Source organism: Scatophagus argus, chromosome 10 (assembly GCF_020382885.2).
Source record: "Scatophagus argus isolate fScaArg1 chromosome 10, fScaArg1.pri, whole genome shotgun sequence".
NCBI classification, from domain to species: Eukaryota; Metazoa; Chordata; class Actinopteri; family Scatophagidae; genus Scatophagus; species Scatophagus argus.
Window position 1 is genome coordinate 8251402 of NC_058502.1, and position 24822 is coordinate 8276223.

General features: G+C 42.4%; 3 protein-coding genes across 4 annotated transcripts in view; 2 read left to right on the forward strand and 1 right to left on the reverse strand.

Annotated features, from left to right (window-relative positions):
* The window catches only part of ikzf5 (IKAROS family zinc finger 5), a 143318-nt gene that overhangs the window by 24316 nt on the left and 94180 nt on the right, over positions 1-24822 (reverse strand). The gene's annotated exons all lie outside the window — the stretch shown is intronic.
* Positions 2061-5522, forward strand: hmx3a (H6 family homeobox 3a). The gene is made up of 2 exons (XM_046402069.1): positions 2061-2990; positions 3975-5522. Exons 1-2 carry the CDS (start codon positions 2702-2704, stop codon positions 4592-4594), a joined length of 909 nt encoding a protein of 302 aa, XP_046258025.1. The 5' UTR covers positions 2061-2701; the 3' UTR covers positions 4595-5522.
* hmx2 (H6 family homeobox 2) lies at positions 10761-13106 on the forward strand. The gene is made up of 2 exons (XM_046402070.1): positions 10761-11258; positions 11934-13106. The coding sequence occupies exons 1-2, from the start codon at positions 10979-10981 to the stop codon at positions 12479-12481; spliced, it is 828 nt and encodes a 275-aa protein (XP_046258026.1). The 5' UTR covers positions 10761-10978; the 3' UTR covers positions 12482-13106.

A 24822-nucleotide genomic window follows, 5' to 3' on the forward strand; every position in this document is an offset into this window, starting at 1 on the left:
TATTATACAGTTTCTAATTGGCTATCTATATTCCCAACTACTGAGTCAAGCATATTGGAACAATGTAAATGCTTTGGATTTTGTACTAAAAGAAGGTACCAACCGAACACACAGCAAGTCTCAGAGTGCTATCAAATCCCTGTGATGGTGAAGGAAAGGTGGTATAATTACATCACAGTAACAGGATATCTCCACTTGAGCAGCGCACTTAATGAATAACGTGTTATTTACACAAACATGCCGATGCATGGAAGAACTCTACAGATGATGGGAGAAAAAGACGGAACTTGGCACCCACTGCGATGTTTACCTTGTCTGTGACACCTTTTGTGATGGACACATATGAATGTGAGGTTGAGTCATAACTGAAATGAGGTCAAATTGCTCTGAGGGATAAATATGCTGTACTGAAGAAGTATACTTACAATATTTAAGAGCAAATCTGTTTGGGTCTGAAATATTGACTTTCATTAGTCACTTATTATATGAATAACCATAACTAACCTTAGCCAGAAGCCCAACATTTACCCTAAAGTTTAGTGGTGTCCTTGTGGGTACCTGTTTTTTGCCCTTAAATTGGAAGTGAGTCCTCCCAATGTGACAGCATGGTGAAGTTTTGTCCCCACAATGTTATTTGTACAAACAGTAGCACACACACACACACACACACACTCACACTCAGCCTACACGCACGCATTTCCCCCCCGTGACCCACAGAGGACGCTGTCTCCCCGCTCTTCCTCCACACCAGCCTCCAACCAATGGACTGCTTTTTAACAAGTCAATTAATATCAATGAGTGAATATACATTGCACATTTACAAAGAGTGCAATCTGAGGGATGAATTAACCAAATCGATTAGGGGAGGAATAAATGAGGGTGCGACCCGCAGACATTGTGGAAGTGGCCCGCGCTGAAAATCAATGAATTAGAAATATGAATCTAATCGCCCTTTGGTGACACGTTGAGTAGCTGCAGCCTAATCTCAGGCCTTTTTCATATTGAGTCTGAGAAGCAAAAGAAAGAAAGAAAAAGATTGTTTGACGATGACAGTGCTGACATGGTGACTGTCCACTCTTAATTTGCCCATATTTGATTTTGTCTTGCCAGGTTAGGGAGGATATTTTAATGATTCTACACAAGAAAGGAGGCCTTTTATTAATCCAATAAAATAAAAATACCAAATTAGACTTTTGCACAGTGGTAAATTGGGATTAACCTTCTGTTATTTTATGAATTTGCACGACACTATTTAGAAGTAATAGCTGCTGCTGTTGTCAATGGTGGAAGAAGAATCTTTTGCTTAAAATATAAGTACTGATGCAGTGCAGAAGTACTCTGTTACAAGTAAAGGTCCGTTCAAAAAATTTACTTGAATAAAAGTACAGAAGTATTAGCATCAAAATTTATTTCAAGTACCAGAACTAACAACGTTTACACTCATATGATATATATTATTGGATTCTAATTTTTGCTGATTTAAATTCTTAATATCGGTTGCGTGTTGGGTAGCTTGTGAATTTACTCCAGAGATCTATTAGGTTTCATCTTACAATAATAACCAAAATCATAAATTATTTGTAGATTATATTTATTATATATTTCAGTAGATAATATACTGCAAAATTTCTTAAATGTTTTTAATAAATGTAGGCTAGAGCAATATGAAGCAACTTAAAACTGAGCCTACAGGTACCTCGAAATAATACTTCAGTAATACTACAGTACTTGAGTAAATGAACACGTAGTTCTGTTAGGTGGCTTCCTTGTTCATTTCACACGCGCAGAACGGGATCTACGTCGTATTTAGGCCTCTAGATGATCACTGCAAACTTTTAAAGGCTAAAACAGGCATGTAAGTTATATCTTCATAAACCAGAAACAGCCGAATTTAAACACAAATCCACCAGACACCTGCAGCCTGAATGAAGACCGGTGCCTCAAACGTGCCAGGCCTATCACTAAAACATACGTGTATATAAACCAAACGCTGGATTATGAGTGACCTGTCGAAGTCGATTTGTGTCTGACTGTAACTGTCAGTTGTGTGATGGGCCGATTGTTCTGGCGGCCCTTATCCCTAACCTTCCTTTTTGGCGCTAACAGCCCCTGTGTTCATTTGCTGCCTAATTGGACTGTATGAGACCAATAACAGACGAGCGCACACAGCCTGCAGCCAGAGCGCACAGAGAGAGGGGAGGATACTCTCTCTCTCTCTCTCTCTCTCTCTCTCTCTCTCTCTCTTTCTCTCCCTCCCCTCGCCGTCTCTCCCTTAATCCCATTTGCCATTGTACATGCCCAATCGCCTATACTTTCCGCATTTAACTTGGATGACATTTTTATTTCATCATTAGCCTAGCATCAGACGCCAGACTGACTGACACGGTGGACACTGTTTGTGGAAAGAGCCCGGAATGAGATTGCATTTTCACGTTTATACATGTTTTTTCCCCCCCTCTTTCACCCCTCAAACACTTTATTTTATTATTATTTTTAGCCTAAACGGACGTGTGTTTTGACGCGCTCTCCGGGTGCGAAGTCGAGTCTCCGTGTTCAGTCACTGAGAGAAATAAAACAGGGACTCCTCGCAGCCAGGATATCGACAGCCTGTAAGTCAGCCTTGCTTGCCCCTTTCCCCCCCTCCCTCCTTCTTTGAATTCCTGCTTCCGTGGTCCTCTGCGTTCAGACCACAGCCACAGCGATGCCAGAGACAACGCAAGAGACGTGCGCTTCGGCCAAGGACTCCCCTTTCTTCATTAAGAACCTGCTGAACTGTGATAGCAAACCGTCCAAACCCAAGCCCGTACTGACTGCCACCAAGGCGGCCTTGGAGGGAGGATTTTCCCTTTCCCAGGTCGGGGACTTCAACTTTCCACGCTTTGACCTTCCCGCGCAAAGGTTCAGTCTACCGGCTCACTACTTGGAGCGCACCTCGGCGTGGTGGTACCCCTACGCTCTCAGCTCATCCGCCCACTTACAAAGAACCGAAGGTAAGACTAACAAATCGTCATTAGATATCATGGGCGCGCAGACAAGGTATCATTTATCAGCAAATAAATGTCACAATTTCAGTTTTTGAATTCCATTGTGATGTTGGATTTGTTTTTCTCTTAATCGTTAACATACAGAGGGAACACTTCACATCACATCATGGGACCTTTACGCACGCTGTTCCCCTTTTGTGACACAATAATATCCTGACAGCAGCCTGTCATTGCACTTCCTCCCCAGAGTTAAAAGTTAAAAGTGAATTCAGTGCGTTTTGGTGATAGGAAATAATATGACGTGCTTTGTGTTTGCCACACCACAGACTAAATACACACCGATCTGATGCCTATGAGGCCTATTTTGTTATGCCACGACGCGGGATGATAGATCAATAAAGTGACACACTGAGCATAAAATGAAGTAGCCACGACATCATCAAATCATCGGACGAGGGTGACGATGCGCGACGTTGCTTTTGATTTGTCTGTTGGCGCTCGCTGTGAACGTCTTACCCCAGAGACTCGGCCACTGACAGCGTTTTTACCTGCCCGTTTCTGTGATTTATTCACGTGGGATTTAATACACGCTGATATGAGTGGCACCAGGCCTCAGTCGTGCGTTCATGCAAAGAAAAAGAAAAGAGGATTTTGAAAGCTTGTGCAATTAGTGGAGTGAATGTGAAAGCCTGATTTGTTGAAATAAAACCAATAAATAAAGCAGGCCTGCATACTTTGAATGTTTGTTGCTTTAGGCTATTAAAATAGTTCTTTGGTTAAAAAAAAAAATCGAAATATGCTGGAACACGGTGTTGTCAGCCATGTCTAGCTAGATTTGTTTCAAGCCATATTTTTCTGGTTCTATATTTTGTAACCACTGTCCCAAAGCCCACAGGCTGTATCAACAGGCTGTGATAAATAACAAAGTCGTACAGCGTCAGACCCCAATGTTGATGACCACATCTCCATCTCCCTGTGTCCCCATTTCAGTCACCGAGAAACCAGGAGCCAGAGACTCCTCTCCAACCTCGGGCACAGACAGAGACTCGCCGGACCTAGTGCTTAAATCCGAGCCAGAGGCCAAAGACGACGACGACGACGATGAGCACAACAACAAAAGCGGCGACGAGATAATCCTGGAGGAGAGCGACACGGAAGAAGTCAAAAAAGAGGAGCTGGAGGAGTGGAAGAAGAGGGACGACGAAAAGAAGCCGTGTCGCAAGAAGAAGACGCGCACGGTTTTTTCCCGAAGCCAGGTGTTCCAGTTGGAGTCCACCTTCGACATGAAGCGCTACCTGAGCAGCTCGGAGCGGGCCGGCCTGGCCGCCTCCCTCCACCTGACGGAGACTCAGGTGAAGATTTGGTTCCAGAACAGAAGGAACAAGTGGAAAAGGCAGCTGGCCGCTGAGCTGGAGGCCGCCAACCTGAGCCACGCCGCGGCGCAGAGGATAGTCCGGGTTCCCATCCTGTACCACGAGAACTCGTCCTCGGAGGGCGGAGGCGCAGCTGCCAACGTGCCCGCGAGCCAGCCCCTGCTCACCTTCCCGCACCCGGGCGTCTACTACTCCCACCCGATCGTCACATCCGTGCCACTGCTCAGACCGGTTTGAAAAGAGCTGAGGCGCAAGTTGGTGTTCATTTTCCAAATCAGCTCATCCGAAGCGTGAATAAAAAGGCTTAATATTTTTGTACAACTGACTGACTGAATAACAAAAAACAAAAAGAAGAAAAGAAAGAAAAGAGACGCACAGTCAGGCCTGCATGGACCTGTTTTGGCAAATAAATTGTCATTTTCCATAAGGGTGCCGTTTACACGTGATCCGACAATTCAAATCCCTTGTTATTATTATTATTATAATTATTATTATTATTATCATCACCTCAGGAGTCCACCTGCTTACACTGCCCGATCCTAATGAGTGTCTTTTCATTTTTCCCTAGTTTTGACACGACTGTTGCTGGACAGGCCAACTGTGTGTGTGATGTACAAAAACTTTCATTGTTTACAAAAACTGGAGACCTAAAAGCTCCCGCCTGCTTATCATCCACCAATTATTCGATTTTACTTACATTTCATGAGCTAATTACACGATGATGTGCAATACACTGACGGTGGGCTTTTTCTGTTCACGGTGGGATATTGATGGGGCTTTACTGTAATTTCCGTTTCCTGAATTTTTTTTATTATTATTATTATTTGCTTTGACGGGGGACGACAATCAGGACACTCTCAGCTGTAAAATACCCATGTAGCTTTATGTTTTAGTGATTCTCACTCTTGTTGCCTCCACATGGACTCGTCCTTCAAGCACAAGTGTGAGCTCCAGTCTTAATCTACTTTGTGTTTTTGGAGAGGAACGACAAAAATGTCGACTACACTGGTGTAAAAATATGTAAATGTCTATATTTAATGAGACAAGGGGGGGTTGGGGGGAGAAGCTGCCACCTGCGGCTTCTCCTTTGTACAGTAAAAACAGCGTTTTGATATTGTATTGCTGAACCATGTTGTGAAATAAATGGAAAAAATATCTCTTACATTTTCCGCATTTATTTGTGTATGACTTCATGGATTCAGTGACGGGTTAGAAAAATCTCAGAGGAGGTTAATAATTAACACAGCATGTATTTAATTTTTTTTTTTTTTTCGTCACCACAGCGTTACATTTTTAGCACAGATATTTTATGCACCGAGACGAGGAAAAATAACCCAAATTAATCTACTCTGAGCACAGATACGAGTCGGACCAGCCATCAAAACACACACACACACACACACACGCACTTGTAGCTTGGGCAGGTGGGTCTCTGTAATCACCTTAGTGTTATGCACTTTAAAAACGTTATTTTACATAAAAAGTGGCTCGGTCAATTAGATGCGTAATTGCCGCCATCTTGCCAAAATTACGGGTAATGTATTCAGAAGAGGACATTACTCCCTGAGTATGAGCTGCTGTCTTTTAACATTTTCCTCTCTCTCATGATGAGTGTGTGTGTGTGTGTGTGTGTGTGTGTGTGGTGGAAGGATGTCAGGATCTTTGGCAAGCAAGTTAAGTATTTATAACTTTAACTATGAAGTCATTCTTTTTTATATATATATTTGGAGACATTTTTGTATTTTAAGCACATTTCCTTTTTCATTTCTTAACGTAATTTTATTTTATTGTTGGCATACTTTATTTGGAAACGTCTCTTTTTTTACGTCATTTGTGATGCTTCTTTACATTTAAATCGTGCAGGACGACGCTTGTTTTTAAACTCAATATATAAATATCATATCCTTATTCTTATGTTGTTGTTGTTGTTTTTAATCTGTACACTAACATGTCTCCACAGTTAAAACCTATGTTGCTCCATAGTGGAGTAGACTAATATCTAACATTTTCTAAAGTTTTTAGAAAAAGATGTAAAATTTCAAATTAAAGATAAATCATCAAACTCCTCCTACAACAGTACACGTGCAGCCGGACACTTGACGCGACGGTCTCAGCGAAGACGTGCGTAAGTTCGTAATGAAATAATACAGTTAAAGGTTTTCCTAAAAAGACGATGTGGCAACCTCGCGTCTTTTCGTGCAAATTAACCTGCTTTAAAGCTTTAGCTTGCTTAAAGAAGCTCACCTTGTAATGTGCGACTGGTGAAAATCAATTCAAATTCATAAAACTGCACTGCTTTTTAATCTTAAAGCTACTTTCTACAAGGTCCAGGTAAGACAGCAAGCCGAGACTGAACCCGAGTTTTAATTTTTACTTCATATACTGTTACTGCATAGTTTTTCATTTTAGTTTAACACAAAGCTGGATTTATGTATTTACAAGAGGGCAATGCGGATCCAAGGGGCGGGGGCTGTGAGGGGAGGGACTGGACACTCCGCTCAGCCTCTGCTGAGCTGCGTGCAAGCGCAATAAATAGAAATGATAATAATCAATAGTCTAATATTAGTTATAAGTAATCACAATGCCTGAATATTTAAGTCCAGGTGGGCACTTGTAGACATCTGCACATAAACTACAAACTATTGATAGCTTCACGGTTTGTGGGCGGTTTTAGGAGGATCCTGTAATATCTGGAGGTTCGCTCCTCCTGCAACATGAATCTAATTACAGTCTGGTGCACCTGGACTGGCTAAACACCGGAAATGTTACCCCAAAGAAAATTTAACAGATGACATCAGAGTTAAAAATCAACCACGAGGCGCTTTAGTCTTTACCTCAAAGGTCATTTTCCGTTTTCATCTGTAGGCTAATGAGCCTCATGCAGTTATTGGAAATGAATCAGTCAGCAAAAGACTCCATATGATGACCTCATCAGCAGACAGAGGGTTCATCCAAATATCGTCAGATCACACAAGTATTGACGAGCACCTACCACGCACACTCAACACAGCCCCATTACTGCAAATGAATAGATTGGTATGGCATTATTCCTCTGGCACGTATCGATCCGTAAACGTCTGCATCATATTGCGTCAAGTAAGAGCAACGTTCACGAGGCGCTTCTGCTCAGCGTATGACCTTGATTTGCGCGCATAAATTGAAAAAATTACCACTCGATAATTTCCATTTGTGCGACATCTTTATGTAAAGGAGAAAAGGGGGAGCGGGGCCAAAATCAGATACAGTACATTTGCAGGAACGGGGCCAAACGGACGTGACCGGCGACTGCGCTCAGTGTATTGCATTAAAATGAAGAGCTTAATGGGTCATTTTTATCCCTATCATAGGTTTTAGTGCCAGTTTGGAAACACACAAGTGTAGGCCGACCACCTTGCATAACGCTTGCCTCCCCTCCGAAGCCACTGGTACCTCACACGTGTGGTGGTCTGCTATGGCTGCGTGTGCAGATTAAAGCATTTATTAAAAAGAACTAAAATAAGTTCTGAAATTGCAGAGGTCTGAAGAACCATTTCTGGGTTTAGTCATGAAATATGGTTCTCTTAGTACTTGACGGGTTGGCAGATGGTTCCTACAAAGACAGAACCCATATGGATAAGTGCCTTTTCAATTGAAGAAGCAAGAAAATGAGCCGGCTTCTTTAATAAATCAGATCAAACAACAAACATCCGAACATCTCAAGTCTCAAATTGGACCATATGTGAACATGTGCGTAGAAAAGCTGAAGCACGTCACCGTGAAGTGCTCGTTTTGCCTTCGGTCTTGTGCATCAACAAATGCATCATCTGAGGTGATCTGAGCACCTGACGTCCTCGGCGTGACGCGTCAAACCACGCGTGTATGAACAACTCTTTCGACACTCCTTGAAGAGGAAATCTTGTTTTAAACCCATCCCATTTGCTTTGCTGATTGAATGCGAGCATCAGATTTTCATCAAAGTTCTATTAAGTGAAACATAGGTTGCGGGGCACCGTCTGATTGGAACAGTTTAAATTTTAATTGTGTTTTTAATTTGACATATAGTTGCTGTGAAGAATGACAGTGAAACGCCGAGGGGCGGTCGATTTTCTTAATTTCTCCCCGAGGAATTGATGAGTCTATCAGGGCAGTAGATTGGAAAGCCATTAAAACTCAATGGTTAGGTTGTTAATTGGAACTTGATGGATAGGAGCCTGTGGATAGGCTGTACTGATCCAATCTTCCTGACTTTGTGTTTTCCAATAAATTACCCAGTTCATTTCCACACTCAGATTACATAAATTGTACACCTCCAGGGCTCGGGCGCTCTGCTTGCGTTTACAACTCTCTCTCTCTCTCTCTCTCGCTCACACACACACACACACACACACACACACACAAACGCCTTCTGAAAAAAGAGCGGGCCTCGCTTTCTTGAATGAAAATCGAAACATAATCAACGTTTATACTTAGAAAATTTATTGATATCATTTTCTCTGGTAATTTCCTTATTCTAGAGTTGGACACGCCATATATCATAATACACACGTGTAAAGGGGTCTTTGTTTAATATTTATCGAAGCTTGATTCCCAGATCAAAGCGCCTCATAACTTCATCTGTCTTTCTCAGACCTTTCTCTCCTGCTAAAGATCTTGTTCTGTTATTGCGGTAGGGCGGCCATACACCACCTATCACTGTGATAGAGCACGAACTTAGGCCCGCTGCTTGCTGTCTGAGCCTCGCCAGATGAAGGTGAAACGCGGAAACGCGGCTAAGGGATGGACATTTCCATACTAATAGAGGGAACTACACTGCTCTGCCTGTACAACTGGCCTATAAACGCCAGCTCTGACACAGAAACGGCGCGCGTAATTCATTCGCTGCAACACAATAGCGGCCTGCTATGTCCACTATCTCTATGATGAACTGATCTCACTTTCCAAAAGTCGTCTGAAAGTGATGAAGGCGGCCACACTGGCAAAGGTCTTTGTTTGAAAAGAGCGGCATATAAAATAAACCCATTTAACTGTCATTGCAGATTTCACGCCTTATGTGTAACCACCATAAATCCAGCATCCGCCCTGACTGCCCTCATATATTTGCCCCCCTCCCTACAGAAAAGCCTCCCCTGCGTAAGCGTTTTGTTAAGATCGTTAAGCAGCTGCTGGCCCCGCTGCCAGTCGACGATATTTACGCGCGGATCCAGATGCTTCTGTCTGGGCGCTATGTTGATGATGATGATGATGATGATGACGACAGAAGCTCCTGTCAGCATCTTCCTCATCAACGTCCATATAGTCGCCGTCTTCTGCCTCTTCTAGCCTGTCTCGATGCCGAGTGCCGGTTGTGTGGCTACGGGAAGGGCGCTGACGTGATGATTAAAGCTCAACATTTGTAATGTGTCTGGGGCTCCCTTACAAAGCAGTAAAAGACGGATAATGTGCCCGAACCGCCGGCTCAAGCCCCGCAGCTGTCCCGTAGCCAGCCAGACACACACACACACACACACACACACACACACACACACACACACATATAGAGCACGGGTGGTGAAGATGGGAGGAGGGTGGTGGTGGTAGGAAGCGTACCCCCCCGACACACACACACACACACACGTGCACGCACTCAGCCCCCACCACCTCCAATCAATTAGTCAATCAATTAGCCGGCCTGCACTCCACGCGCGGTCATCACGAGGCAGATTAGCTCAGTAATGATCAAATTAATTCTTAATCGCAGATAATGGACGCGGAATGAGTTTATTATTTTCAGGGAAAACGAGTTAGGCCTCTGTATTAGTTCCAAGGGTGCATGCGTGTTACCGTCACCCCGGCTAATTTAGCAGGCAGAGGATAATAGAAAAGAAAGTCGAAGTGACAGCTCTCGTGTAGGGTCATCCTCAGTTGACTGAGCTTTTTCCTGCCTGTACGGGGTGCATGTATGGTTATAGACACCTTATATATTTCTGTGTTTATAAATGAGGCCCATTTAGGCCACAAAACGCGCGCTAAAGAAAACCCTGCGTTTTTTTAAATTCTATTTTTCTGAGCATATTTTTTATGATATGATGTATAGCAATTTAGTGCAAACTTTTGAGACTTCTAAAATTCATTAATTTTCTCAAACTCATATTAGCCCGTGCCGACCAATATTACATTGTTTTTTTTTTTTAATAACAAAATAAAAAGTAAAGGCTGCAGTTTTCCGAGTTATGCAGGGTTTAAACATGTGTTCTGAGTGCAGCTGGATGCAGAAATAAGCCCCGCTGGTCGCCTTCGACTCTCTCGCTCTCCTCATCCCGTCTCAAAACCTTGACAGGAGTTTGAAATTTCCGGGCTTATGTTGGAGGCTGCGATTGGCCCAGGAGGAGCTTACCTACATGCAAATGAAGCAACGCAACCTTGCTGCCTCTGATCCAGAGCGTGAGGAGGAGGACCAGGAATACACTCATGTTCCTCGAGCTCTAGAAAAAACACCTTCAACTCCATTGTTAAAACTCAACAATTAAAACAGGCTAGGGGGGAAAAACAAGAAGACAAAAGCGGCGTCTGTAATTTTTACGCACCAATCGTGTAGAAACCAATAAGGGAATACAAAGGGACAGACAGATTCAGTCAATACTTCAATACTGTTATGAAGCGAGAATGAGTAGTGCAGAAGACAGCGGGAGCAAGTGCTCGTCGGGCCCGATTTCCAGCTTTACTATCCAGTCTATTTTAGGCACGCCGTCCGATGCGCCGCGCTCCGGGACCAAAGAGCTCTCAAAGGGGCCGCCGCCACCGCCGCCGCCGCGGAGACGCTCACTGTCGGTGTCCTCCGAGGAGGAGTGCAGCGGCGGGGAGGACTCAGCAGACTGCTTCTGCTCCGACACGGGTCACAGCGAGCCGTGCACCCAGCACCAAGCCCACAACTTCTCATGTTTAGGTAAGCAATTATTATCATGATTATTATTATTGCAAAATATTATCACACACGTTTTGGCCACACTTTCTATATTTTTATTGATTTTTTTTGAAATGGCACGAAAGTAGTCCCGATTTTTTTTTTTTTTTTGGTTTGTTTTTTTTAAATAAGCAGGCCTCCAGTTTTATGTTTTTCTTTGCACTTCAGCTCACATTTCATCAGCTTGTGTTTGTGACTGTAACACCCACATGCAGCTCACCCACTTCCACTTGTTTGTGCAGACTATCATCATCGCAGCAGCAGCAGAGGAGTGGAAGGTCGAATAATTAGCCCTCTGTCTTTCCTCTCATTTCAAATTTAATTGAGCCTGCTAATTGATGAAACATGTTTGTAAAATGGCTGCACTACACGTCGTCAATTGGGCGTTAAACAGAGCGGGATTTTAATTAATAGCTTACTGTACACCAAGCCTACTCGTGTTGAATTGTTTATTTAAAAAGTCACCGGCTTTCAGCAGTCGATTTAGGGAGTCAGAGTTCACACTTGACGAACTCTCGAAATGAGTATGTCTGAAAATTGTAAAAAAATATATATATATATTTTTCCCCCAGTCGACTGTTTTAAAGCCGAGCTTGAAACACAGTTTAACTTGTCGGTCGTGTTTTTTTTTACCACCTTCTCCTGCTCGCGTTTTAGGTGCCGATAAGGGACTTCTGTCCGGAAACGACGGGCTCGCACGGCGGCCGCACCTGCCGCAGCCTCTGCTGCAGGATTATAAGGAGGAGCGGGAGAGACCGTGCCATCAGATGTCCCCTCTGTCGGAGGAGAGACAGACGGACGGTGCGGACAAGCAGGGCAACTCAGCCAAAAAGAAGACGCGCACCGTTTTCTCTCGGAGTCAGGTGTACCAGCTGGAGTCCACGTTCGACATGAAGCGCTACCTGAGCAGCTCGGAGCGGGCCTGCTTAGCCTCCAGCCTGCAGCTGACGGAGACTCAGGTCAAGACGTGGTTTCAGAACAGGAGGAACAAATGGAAACGGCAGCTATCAGCAGAACTGGAGGCGGCGAACATGGCCCACGCCTCCGCACAGACACTAGTGGGGATGCCGCTGGTTTTCAGAGATAACTCCTTACTGCGCGTCCCAGTTCCCCGGTCTATCGCCTTCCCGACGCCGCTGTATTACCCGGGGAGCAACCTGCCAGCGTTACCTTTATACAACCTGTATAACAAGATTGATTACTGATTGACTCTGCTCTATGTTCACCACTGCAGTCCACGTAAAAAAAAAAAAAGAAAAAGAAAAAAAAACGCATTACAAAAACAAACCCATACGTGTCTCCACATAACCGCTGTATATTAATTGTATCATCTTATTTGTTGAGGAAATTCTTATTATGCAGCAACTGTACGTCTCACGAGAAAGCAATCAAGCTTCCCTAAATGTATAAAATACACCATGTGTATAATTAATTCTAATAATTTTTGTACGTTTATTTTCCTTCTCCTCTCCCTTGACTGATGGAATAAAGGAGTTTAGCGTCCATATCACATTCAAGTAAAACTGAGTCCAGAAATGAAATGCTTTTACACTGTTTTTATTGATAACTGGTTTGGCAAGCATATTCCAAAGCATCAGTCATTTTGTTTTACCTGACAGGAAGAACATAGGCTAAATATTCCATTTATGGGAAAATATCATTGTTTCTATTGTAAATTTAGACCTTCAATAATAAGCTTCTCATTCAATAAATTTTCTATTTCAGTGAAAATTTGGCTTGCTTGGTTTTATTTTATGTACTACTTTTGCACGCTTAAATTTGTAAAGTTAACTATAGACACTGTTTAATTTTTTCAGAAGGCAAACACAAGGCCAGTGTTAAATTCCTCTTAAGTGGTGTTGACACCCCTGAAGAGCATACAAACAGTACACAAAGTGATTTTATTACAAGGTGTTTAATTGTAATGATCCGTTGTGATAATCTCTATGTGTTCAAGGCTCATGATACAGTCAGAAATTGATGTTGTTGTAGGACTGCGGTAGTTCTCACCTGAGGGGTTTTATTAGCTTTAAACCAGGAACACGTGCTTTAACCACAGCTACAGCGAGGAAAAAAACCTGGAAGACACTGGTGTTAATTACATCACTGTTTATATCTTAAAGTTTACATTGCTGTTAGCTCACACATACCATAACTGTTATTACATCAAATATGAGCCTGTGAGTTTCATGACAGGTGTGTTTTAATTGCAGCTTGTACCTGCGGATGGGGAAAAAGCTTAGGAATGCACTGTGAAATGCCATACATTTACCTGTATTTATTCTCCAAGGCTGCAGCTTCCATATTGGTTTGATTCCTAAGCACATCATCCCCAAAAGCAGAATTAAATATAAAGCTGTACAAAAATAAAGAGGAGTTTGTTAAGTAAAGACTTTAAAGTCCTGCTCAAAGATTAATTTAGAATTCATAAACACTCTGCTGTAAATCAAGCGGTGGATGATCTGAGCAAGCTGCCTTATGAAGGTAATACATGCAGAGGTAACTAAGAAGTAGATAAAGAACATCACAGGGTGGAAAAGAAATGCACACTATCACAAGCTAATCAGGCCTCCCAGCATCAGGAAACATAATGAAGAGGCATATTGTCAAAGTTCAAGGATCTCATTAATCGAAGCTGTTCTCTATTTCTCTGCGTAATGAATTACTGTATCACTTACACTGTGAATTCTGGACATCACACACAGTCTGTCTAGTTGGTTCAGAAAATAGTTTAGTTTTTCAAGTGGTCCAGAACACTAAAGTCAACCCAAACTGCCAAAGCTGAATTTACGATTTCATAACAATTCAATAAATGCAAATACCTAACACAAGCCTGAACAAAGTCTCTCTCTCTCTCTCTCTCACACACACACACACACACACGCCTGTTGTTGATGGGGAGCGATAAAACCGTGTCATTTGCCAGCTTTTCTTGGTTGTCACATCATGTACAAGGGACCCCCACCACCACCCACCAAAGCCCTTCTACCCATCCCACCAATCTCTCACTGTGTGCTAATGGCTACATTACCTAGCAGAATCATGACTAGCCAGGCTCTGCTGCCCTGCAGATTATGCCTGACCCAATTTCTGCAACAGCCGCCCTGTGTTTCTGGGAAAATGGATAGCGTTAGACAACAGCAGTGATTTATGGGTAACTCCAGCACCAGCGAAGAGGTGAGGTGCAGGAGGATGAATTTGTGACAGATAGGAGAGGGAGAGAAAAGAGAGATAGAAAGAGGGATGAGGGACCGCAACGCTTATGAAAAGGAGCAATAGCTTTGGTTGAATGAAGCTGTTTATTAGTTTCCAAGTGGTCATTATGTCATCAGGTGTGACGGCATTGCGCCTCTCTTTTGGATGGATGTTTGCACCCCAGTGACTTGTGGGAAATCTGCATGACCTGTCACCTGAGGTTGTTTGATTTACAAGAAGGGGAGAGGGAGGGAGATGTGTGCGGAGGTGTAGTGACAAGCAAAAGAGAGAATAAGATCCCGACAGAGAAAGTGAAAGAGAGGAATTGGAAGGGGTGGAGAGGAGGAGGGGGGGAGGGGTTGATGTAACTATGTATCACTGCAATGACAGGTGTGAATTACAAATTTTAATAGCAGGGCAATGAAAATGATTTGAAGTGGTTTAAACTGCAAAGAGACAGCGACTGGCATGGTGATGAAGATTTGTTGAGATGATGTGTTGTGCCTTAGGATTCATCAAACCTGCCTGGTAAGGTGAAAAGCAAGTGTAATTCACTCTGTGGTCTAATTTATGATGGGAGTAATGGAAACTGTGGGCTACACAGTGTAGAGAGGGAGAGGGAAAGACAGAGAGCACCAGCCAGATTGATTCTCAAGATAGTTTTTAGAGCATATTTACAGGATCATAATGAATTATACCGAAACCTCCGGATATCACCTCTTTTACGTCTTGAGATAAAATGATGTAGATCAAAACTAACTTAATAGAGACCCCATTAAATTTAAACAGGCTGCAACAACATTACTTTTTAAAAAATTTATAATGTTCTCTTCTAATATTTGAAGTATCCTTTTTTTCATATTCCACCCCTTCATCGTGTATTTGGACGAGGGCTTCTCAACTACCTCCCATCATATTTACAGTCATTTGATTTAAAGAGGGTATGTGTGGCTTGATATTAGAGTGGGAGGTTATGAAGTATAACACCACGAGCAGATGCAGAGCCTCGGGTCTGCCTCAAGACAGGAGTTTTAAAAGCGATCGCAATGCATTAAGCCAGACAAGTCTCAAGACCTGTTTGCTCCCTAAATGAATTTGAGGGGAGCGTAACAAGGTTTTTGAGGCAGGCCCTGTCATCCGCTGGCTTTAACCAGCTTCTGTATTTATGGGTTAATGGTTAAAAAGGAGAGCTTGGACCAGAAGTGATTTTTCATGATTCTGTTTTATATCAACTGGAAATGAAGGAGCTGAAGGGAAATTGTGTTTGTCCCCCCCCATCCTCCACCCCCTCCCCCAGCCCTCTACCCCTTCTCCTTTAACAGGGAGAGGAATATGGCACTGTGATAGGCAAAGGGAAATGGCAAATGCAACGCATGGATGAAGTATGTTCGGTCAAATAAAGTCTTAGCTTTGGAAATTATTTGGGGTACTTGTGGAAAGACGCACCCAAAATCCAAAGCAAATGGTTATGGAAACAAGCATAAAACACAAGGATATACCAAGCTTTGAATAAAAATAACTTAGTGACAACAAAGTTTGTCAAAGAATGGCTATCAGTTTGAAATCAGTTCATTCAAACTTATAATTATGTGACTGAAGGTATCAACGTGATATACTTTGAGATGTTTATGACTCACATGCAAACATAAGGAGCTCTATTCTTTGGACCACAATGACAGCCTTTCTCTCTCCAAGTTGAACTCCCCAGAAACAATATTTAACCAAAAAGCCTATATTAGGGCTTTAATGGCCAAATGCATTATGCTTCATTGTTAAATTACCAGCCATTTTCTTGAACCGCCTGTTCTGAAGTGCCTTTCGCTGTCCAATATGCATCAAACTATTATAGACTACAGTACGTGTGGAGAACTTGGCTATTACTCTAGACGTCAGTCCATTAGCATTACCTTTGACACAATAATGGATGTGAGATACAATTCGCTGCTCTCCATTTTGTATTTATAAGGACAATAGGGGGATTATCTTGAAGGCCTTATGCTACACACTCAAGAGTGAGACCACTGAAGACAGAGAGCTCTGCAACAGTTGTTTTCAAATCCTCCCCTCTCTCCCTCAGCCCTTCCCTCTGCTCCAAGAGCCTCTCAGAGAGAGGCAGGGAAGATAAAGCATGTCATTATTCTATTAAAGACCTACAATTTTTGTAATGGGACTTGCAGCGGTCGGCAGAAGTGCAGGCAGCTTCTTCAATATCCTGGACATTATTTGCTCGTTTAGTTAAATGATGTTTCTAATTCCCTCATAATTACTTGTAATGAGGCTGCCTCCCTCGTTTTGATGCGGCTACATCTTAATACAGCATGGCATTCTTTTTTAGGGATAATTACCTCTCATGAGGCCGGGGAGCAAGGCTGGGGTTTGTTGTGTGCTGCACACGTGGCAAATTGGCTTGTTTCCTGCCATCTTGTCTTCCTGCAAATTGGTAAATTAAGTTTCTCGGCTGGAGCATTAGAACTGTTAAGTTTGCTTTCTCGGCTCCTTCAAATTATTGGCTTCACTGACAGAGAGATGGCTTTGTATTCTGTGTTTCGTCTTATTTACTTTATAGACAGTTAACTTATAGGGTATACAACAAATGTGAGGGCAGCGTTAAAAAAGACAGTTCTGAATAACTGGGACATGTGCACCAGATCACCAAGCATCAAAAACACGTGCAGATTCACAAAACAAGACAAAATCTTAATGTAATCTAATGTCACTCAAGGACAAACTCAACAGAGAACTTAACACTGGAATCACACACAGTTTATGTTAATTTATTGTAGTGCTAACAGCTATGAAATACACCTGCACCAGCACTCTATCAGCAGAGTGGAAGTGAGTGGAACAGCTGCACAATTTTCATTCTGATAATATCATCAAGAGAGACCTGCAAGTAGTTTTTTTTTCTTAGGGATGATAAATAAATATTATATATTTACATAATTTATGTTTTCAAAACAGAAATAAGATGTATGTTGTCAGTTTTAGAATGGATTTCCCTTTCCTGGTTCCCTTCGACCAACAGACCTGTCTGTGTTGTCTCTCTGAAATGATCCAGCTGCCGTGCTCCAACCGCAGCCGTCGCAGGGTTGGCTGAGGGGTTTTTATTTCTAAGTGCTGATGTGTCGCAGACAGTTTGGCTCTACAAGGGCCTGTTATACGCCGATTAAAGAGAGGGAAGGAGTGCTCCCGCAGGGCGGCCATGTACATTTACCCTGACCACAAAAAGGTCTAACGTTTACGCCCTGGTGCTGACATGACCTTCAAACAAGGTCCCTCTGCTGCCTGGGTGGATACTGGAACTGTCTGGAGGAGAACTGCAGTGAAACTAACAGACAGACAGGAAGAAATCATATCTTTTATATCAGGAATTACCTGTCTGCCATATCCTGTGAAGTCAGAAGATATGGCCTGTATTAGGATATACAGGAAACAACAGTTATTTTTTGCACTTAAATTGAAAAATGCGATTTTCCTAAAGCTTATGTCAGTTTCACTGGATGTTGGTACATGACATAAGAAGTATCTTTTCTTTTCTCCATTAAAATGATCTACTCTGAACAAACTGACAAATACAAAGGGCCACTGAATAATTCAGATCCAAATCCAGTAATCAGTAGTCTACTGATGGGAGACAAACGTATCTCTGGCTTTTGTTTTTATTTGTGAGAGGGGACACAGATTCTCAAGTGCTCCCCTTGTCTTTTCTGGGTCAGTGATTGTGTTTGTTATGAGATTTGATATTGGGTTCTTCTTAATATGGAGAGTTGGGATCTCTTTGTAAGGACCAAGTGGTCTCTTTCAGCTGCAGGGATCTGGTGTATAGAGAGATGATCTGTCACTTCAGTCTGAAGCTGACTGCTGACCACATAGCCTGCAGCACAGCAGCAGGGAGCACAATGAAAGCAGCACACTATCACCTGACAGCTAATTAGGGATCACTCCCCTGGAAGGGAATACATTCTCTTTGAGGGAATGGGAGAAAGAAGGGAAGGGGTTGCTGAAATCTGTGTGATGTGTCACTCAATGCCACAAGCCACCTGCAATTTGTAAAAGCAATTCCTCAAAGAGTCGACTTGTTGATATGTTTGGCTATCATTCTAATAAATTTTTAATGTGCTATTGTTATGGTAGTAAAAATCAGAACCCGACATCAGTTTAAATATAATGTGTTTGGTTTCTAGTAAACTAAAATAATAAACTAAAATAAAAAAGTCATATTTCAACATTCATGCAGTCCTTTTAAAATCTTCCTGCTCATCAGCACCAATTGTCCCCAATTGTGTTTGTCAGTGTGCTCACATGTATGTGCTATGAGTGTGCGTGTGCATATATGCTCATCTAACAGCATGGTTCTATGGTTTATACGGGAGACCTGGGATTTCTTTGAAAACACATTTGTAACCATTAGTTGAGTGTAAGGTTTCATGTGCAGAGTGCATCCTCTGGACTGGTGTCAGAGTTTCTGCAAAGCTCTGCGGCAGCTTCTCTTTGAGGGACAGTGCTGAGAGGAGGAGGAAGAGGAGGATGGAGGTGGTGGAGGTTGAGGGGGGCACTGGAGCCTAGGCGTCCCACCAACAATGCATCACGGCAGGCAGGGTGTAACCTGAGTCCCCCCTCTGGTCCTGGTGTGGCCTGCCACAGCGCTCTCCCTCTCGGCCCCCTTTGCACCCCCAAGATGCTTTTAAAGGGATTTGGTTAGCGAGAAAACATCTCTTCAAAAGAATCGTCGTCACATTAGAAAGTAATTAGCCACGCCTCAGGCCAAGGATTCCCTGACCTGACTAATTCTGCACCCCTAAACAATCCGTCTTGGTGCTAGGCGGCTGGTGAGGCACGTTCTCGGTGTACTGGGGAGGGGGTATTTTACCTGTAGAGATTCCCATGGTCCTGCAGGTGAACAAACCCTACAGAGGTCCTCGGGAAAGGTTACTGGGCAATCCATCAGAGTGACCTCTGCAGGTAGATTTAAAAGATGTCTCACAATATGGATACAGATAACTGTTGAACTATATTTGCAATGTAAGGGAACAGGACACATTATTTATGCTGTTGCAGAATAAGTTACGCAATACTTTACGTTACTTCAATTAATTTTCGACGACTGAGTCGATTAAAAATGTAAGTATTGTGTAATGGACTTGATCCAAAGCTGTAGATGCTTTGATGTAATATAGCTGCCCCGACTTTCAGATGTTTGTGATCTCAAAGTCAAACGGAGATGCAGAATGCGGAATTGTTTTTGCAGATCAGTGCAGAGAAACCATTTCAGCACTTGGCCACCTGTTCCCCCAAGCCTACAGGGCACACTGGCAACAACCTTTCCTCTGACTAATCTGATTGGGAAAAAGATGGAGGTGTGGAGGAGCAGAAACCTACAAACCACATGCTGCAGGGTGGGACTCGACACCACCAGTGATGTCTCCCAATGTCTCTGATGGGTTAAGCACTACTATAGCCTTCAGCACTATCAGGCTAACACACAGTGGGAGGTAGAGTGAAAAAAAAAAAGACAGAAACATGAGGGAATCCCAATGGAACACACAAACAACACTGATTTCAAAGGATTTTAAAGTCCCAAAGGACTGGAGACATTTCAGGGAATCTCTTTCTGTTGTCATCTAAGATTGTAATTACAGCTTAGAAGGACCATATGAACTTTTTTCACGCATGATGACATCACAGATCTCTTTAGCAAGTGTATGAATCTACATAGTGGGGGGAATAGACTCAGTTCAAAACCATCGTTTCTGGTGTGGCAAGAACTGGAGAGTGGGAAGGAAAACATACACTTGTTAACCCAGCAGGACCCAGAAATGAGGCACTGAGCAATTGGCCAATTAGGAAGTGGCCCATCATGTCAAACTCATTTGCAAAGGGAAGGCTTAACCCTTGGGGTTCGAAGGTCAGGATCAAAGGGTGTCCCCCGTGGGACCGCACAGAGATGCTTGAAGAAACGCTGATCCCAAGCTTTTGTAAAGGAATCTTCTAATTACAATAAATCTCCACTGCAAGGTAAAGACAGGAGTGCTCGGTACAGTGGCTATATGATAGCTCTTGCCCAAGGGCCTGCAGGTAGCCTATAGATGTTTGGACAGAAGACTGATAGGAGATAGTGGTTGCCACTAGGGTAGTGGCCTCTCATTTGCCCAGGTCAGAACCTCAGAGAGTGATCACAGCTTTGGCGGCTCAGGCTGACCAGCACCTTTGAGCCTTTATAGCCTCTGGTGTGTAAATGGGTCTTTGACCTTGCCCACAGATTAGTATCAGTATCGGTATTAGTTGTGGATTTAACTCTTCCATTCTTTGCCCTCTTTCTTTCATTGTCTTGTTTTGTCACAAAGGCACATCATAATTGGGTTTCTCTGAATGGGGTCCACTTTTTAAATTGAGATTTTAGCCTTCCTCTATTTTCATGGACTGGTATTATTTTTGCACCCTGACCTTTTTGGTCATACCGTAACACTTTGGTTACTTCAGAGAGATCACACAACACTATGCGGGGTGATGGTTTTCACATTTTAGCTAACAGAACTTCTCAGTTTGTGTTCCAGACAATTTCATTTACTCAGGAATATTTGCTGCAGACAAATGCTTTGCAGATATATGGTCTAATTACAGATAAAATCTTAAATATTTAACTATTGCATCCTTACCATTAGCACATTGGTTGGAAGTGGCTCTGAAGGTTGCCCCTTAAAAGGAGCTCAATAAACATTAGTTATTATATTACTGTTATTACTTATACATTAACTATTTATCCTGACATGGTAAAGTTAAAATCGATGCTTTTGGGTAAGATTTAGTGCAGAAAAAAAACTTAGTGGACCCTCCCCCCCCCAGCACAATTTCATTGTACATAACACATGACAGGACAACATGACGGGTACGAGGAAATCAGCGGCTGTATGTTGAACTATTTTCCCTCCACATATTGGATCTTGCTTGGAGAACAACCTTCTTTGTTTCCGCTCCAAGCAAAGCTGTATGACACCCTCTTTGCTTCTCAGCAGGCTTTACTGTCAGCCAAGTGGGAGGAGAGAGGAAAAGGAGGGGAGAGTAGTAGTTTGTTCTTCCTGCAATTAGCATTCACGGTTAGCTAAGCAGAACTAATGCAGCGAATCTTTGAGTCTCATGTTACCTGTCCTCCACTGCCGGAGTACCTGCAGGCCAGATTAAACTGTAGCAAGATGACAACCCCCCCATGTATCCATTACAAGCCTTTTATTATTAGCAGTGTTATTGGTAATTCCTTTTGAATGGCCCTGACAAAAACTATGCAATGGCTAGGATAGACTTAAAGAAACAACAACAGGATACCGCATGGGTGTGGGTAATGCGCTAGTGATAGTGTAATTTTGAAAACAAACTGAGAGTGAGAATTACACCTCCACTGGTGGTGGTATTGTTTGGCAACACTGACAGAAGGCATAAGTCCCAGCGGCACATTTTGATCTGACCTGTTTTAAGTGGCGGGCTGCCTATGACAATCTAGTGTTGTCACATGACCGCAGATATCGTTCTTTCCTTGACTTCAGTCATATTTTATGTCCCCTTATTTCAACATTTTCAATTACTTCCAAATAACATGCGGTGTTCATTCAAATGCTCCGTGCCACCATTTTTGATGTAACTTTTGTGTCTAGCAGGGTCATCTGCGAAATGTTCTTTAGCATGTAGGTCAAGACTGAATGATCTCATGAGTCCCTTTTCATTTGAGGCAGGATCAGGATGTGGGCTCACTGTGTCTCCATTATGGGTTGTAGATGAAACTGCAATGATCTCATGAGTCTTAAGTGACACAACAAACATGGCCACTTTATAGACCATGTCACGCAATTCCAAGAAAACCTTGCAGTGCAGTTATCAGCCCCAGGATTTAGGTTCTTGTTGGTGGTTTGGATTGTTTGTCTGCAGTTAAATATACCAGTGTCTAATTGGATTAATATTTGTGAAGAGTTTAGTGAAATATTACTACAGTTTTATTTTGTGTTCTAAAATGCACAATCAATGTTCCAGTCTAATTCTCTTCCATATTTGTATTCCCATGTTGATTTGCTTTGTTTATCCTTGGCTAATCATTATCAGTTCTCTGAAGTGTTGTCTTATCAGTTACAAACAGGTACAAGCACAGCAAGTGCTCCCAATTGATCCACTAAAGACTCCCACTGTGACGAGGCCACTGTCTAGTCACACAGAGACCAAGGAAGACGCTGCTCAAAATCAATAAGGCTTCCTGTGACACTGGCTCTGCTAAGGTCTACACTTTTGGTAGCTCACCACTGTGAATGTGAGAGGCAGTATAAGAAATCATTGAAATAGAAGTGATACCCTGTGTGACAATACACCTGCACTGATGATTTTAATTGCAGAAGTTGCTTGATATTTGAAACCTAACTGCTGCAAATATAATTTGAGTACATTTTGAGTAAGTGGATTTATTGTGGCCTTGTGAAAACGGTCAGGATAAACCTATACTTAATTTTTCACTACTTTGTATGAAAGATTTATTTTTTTATGACCAAACAAAGGTCATGCTTTTTCATAAGTATATCTGTTGTTTGGCCTATGCTGCACTGCTATTGTCTCTTCCTTTATTATAAGGACTAAAATTTGTTGTTTGGGTAAAATAGTTGCTGCAATCAAAGTACAGTAATTTCTGGAAAAGGTTGAGACACATTCTACCAAATGGTTTGGGGCACTCTCATTAAATTAATGTTGTGTTTGAAATACATGGTTTTAGCAGAAAATTGATAATGTGGCTGGACAGCCAGACTCAGATAACTGAAGCTATTTGCAGGGAAATTATAGGGGAATCTCATTGCAGTGCATGTATAAAAAAACAAACAAAAAACAAACCACATTTTGCTGGAGGGCTTTCATTGCCTCGTGTACACAGGTTGAATTTGACTTGGTGCTTTCGTTTAACTCAAAGGCAAACTGAATTGTCTTAACTAAAGAAACATTTTTGGCAGGTATTAGGCAGATTTGCTGCATGAATATATTTCAGCTTAAAATAAAGAATAAGGCATAATGCCTAAGTACTTCTGGATCTCACTCTAATATTTCTGTTTGTATCACCCTGCGTCCTTGTTGAACCGCAGCTACTTGCCTCTACTTGATGTCCAATCTAAATAAAAAAGATTGTAATATAATAAAGGACCCATAATCCCTACTTATACAGTACTTATTGAGAGGGACACTGAGATTTATGTAACTCCTCTCGATGAGAGAGAAAGAGGGAAAAAAGGAGAAAAAGAGGGAAAGAGAGTTTTTCTATGATTGCTAGGAGGGTTTAAGGTTACTGACTAATTTCCTGGTCGTTACCTGCTGACGACGCCACATCCGGTCTTCTCAGTGTTTTTCAACAGGGAACAGTACAATCTGTTATACTGTAGTGATCATCAGCTCTTCCTCGACCAGTGATTACAAGTAATTACCTTTTTTTTCTCTCCATCCATCCATCCATCCATCCATCTATCCGTCCGTGCCTCCCTCCTCCGCCTCTCTCTCTCTCTCTCTCTATCTCTTCCCCTTTCTCCCTTGAGCTATTACCCTAACTGGTTGTTGTGGAGCAAAGAGGAGGTGTGTAGAGAACAAGGCAGGCTTTTATGGACTCCCCACCAGCGCCACTCCACAACGCTCCATTTTGAAATTATCGGGTCCCCTTGCTTTTGAAGTCTCTGTAAGCGCACCCTCCTATTTACGAGATGGCTATGTACTTAAAGGTCACAGATTGATCAAGAGGTCCTAAAGATGGCCTTTTCCCTGAAAGCACTGCAATACTGTGGCTTCCACAGGCCACATCTGTGGGAGAAAGAGGGAAAATAAAATATATCACTCCCGCAAAGTCAGGCATATTCAGACTTTAATGTACAATTCCATTTACCCTGGAAAATGCCACAATTGAGTATGGAATTCACAATGAGCACATCGATTTATCAGTGCTTTTTTACCCATTTCTGTTGTCTCAGCCTTAAGCATATTTTACTTAGTGATTACCCACAGGTCATTTTACGAATGTGTCAGACTCTAACCATTGCACTACATTGTTTTGTCCATTTCAAAAATACATTTGACACATGCAGAGGGAGAAAACAGCAGCATCAATTATGTGGCAGCATCTAAGTGACAATGACCAGCTGGCAGTATACTGACGCCCATCGGCTCAGTTAAATATTTAAAGATACGAACAATATAAAACCCTGGTTCTGTTTACTCTCTGAGAGAATATTATTATATATTATAATAATATATATTATAATATATATTATATATTGCGATTAGAGGCACATTTCATTGTTTTAGTGTTGACACAGACTTGAGTTTCTACAAAATCCCATGATTTGTT

Excerpts from the sequence above, each read along its gene's own strand:
- hmx2 (XM_046402070.1), top strand. The coding sequence starts at position 10,979 with ATGAGTAGTGCAGAAGACAGCGGGAGCAAGTGCTCGTCGGGCCCGATT. Across the intron at positions 11,259-11,933 it reads CCACAACTTCTCATGTTTAG|GTGCCGATAAGGGACTTCTG; the intron begins GTAAGCAATTAT and ends CTCGCGTTTTAG.
- hmx3a (XM_046402069.1), top strand. The coding sequence starts at position 2,702 with ATGCCAGAGACAACGCAAGAGACGTGCGCTTCGGCCAAGGACTCCCCT. Across the intron at positions 2,991-3,974 it reads CCACTTACAAAGAACCGAAG|TCACCGAGAAACCAGGAGCC; the intron begins GTAAGACTAACA and ends TCCCCATTTCAG.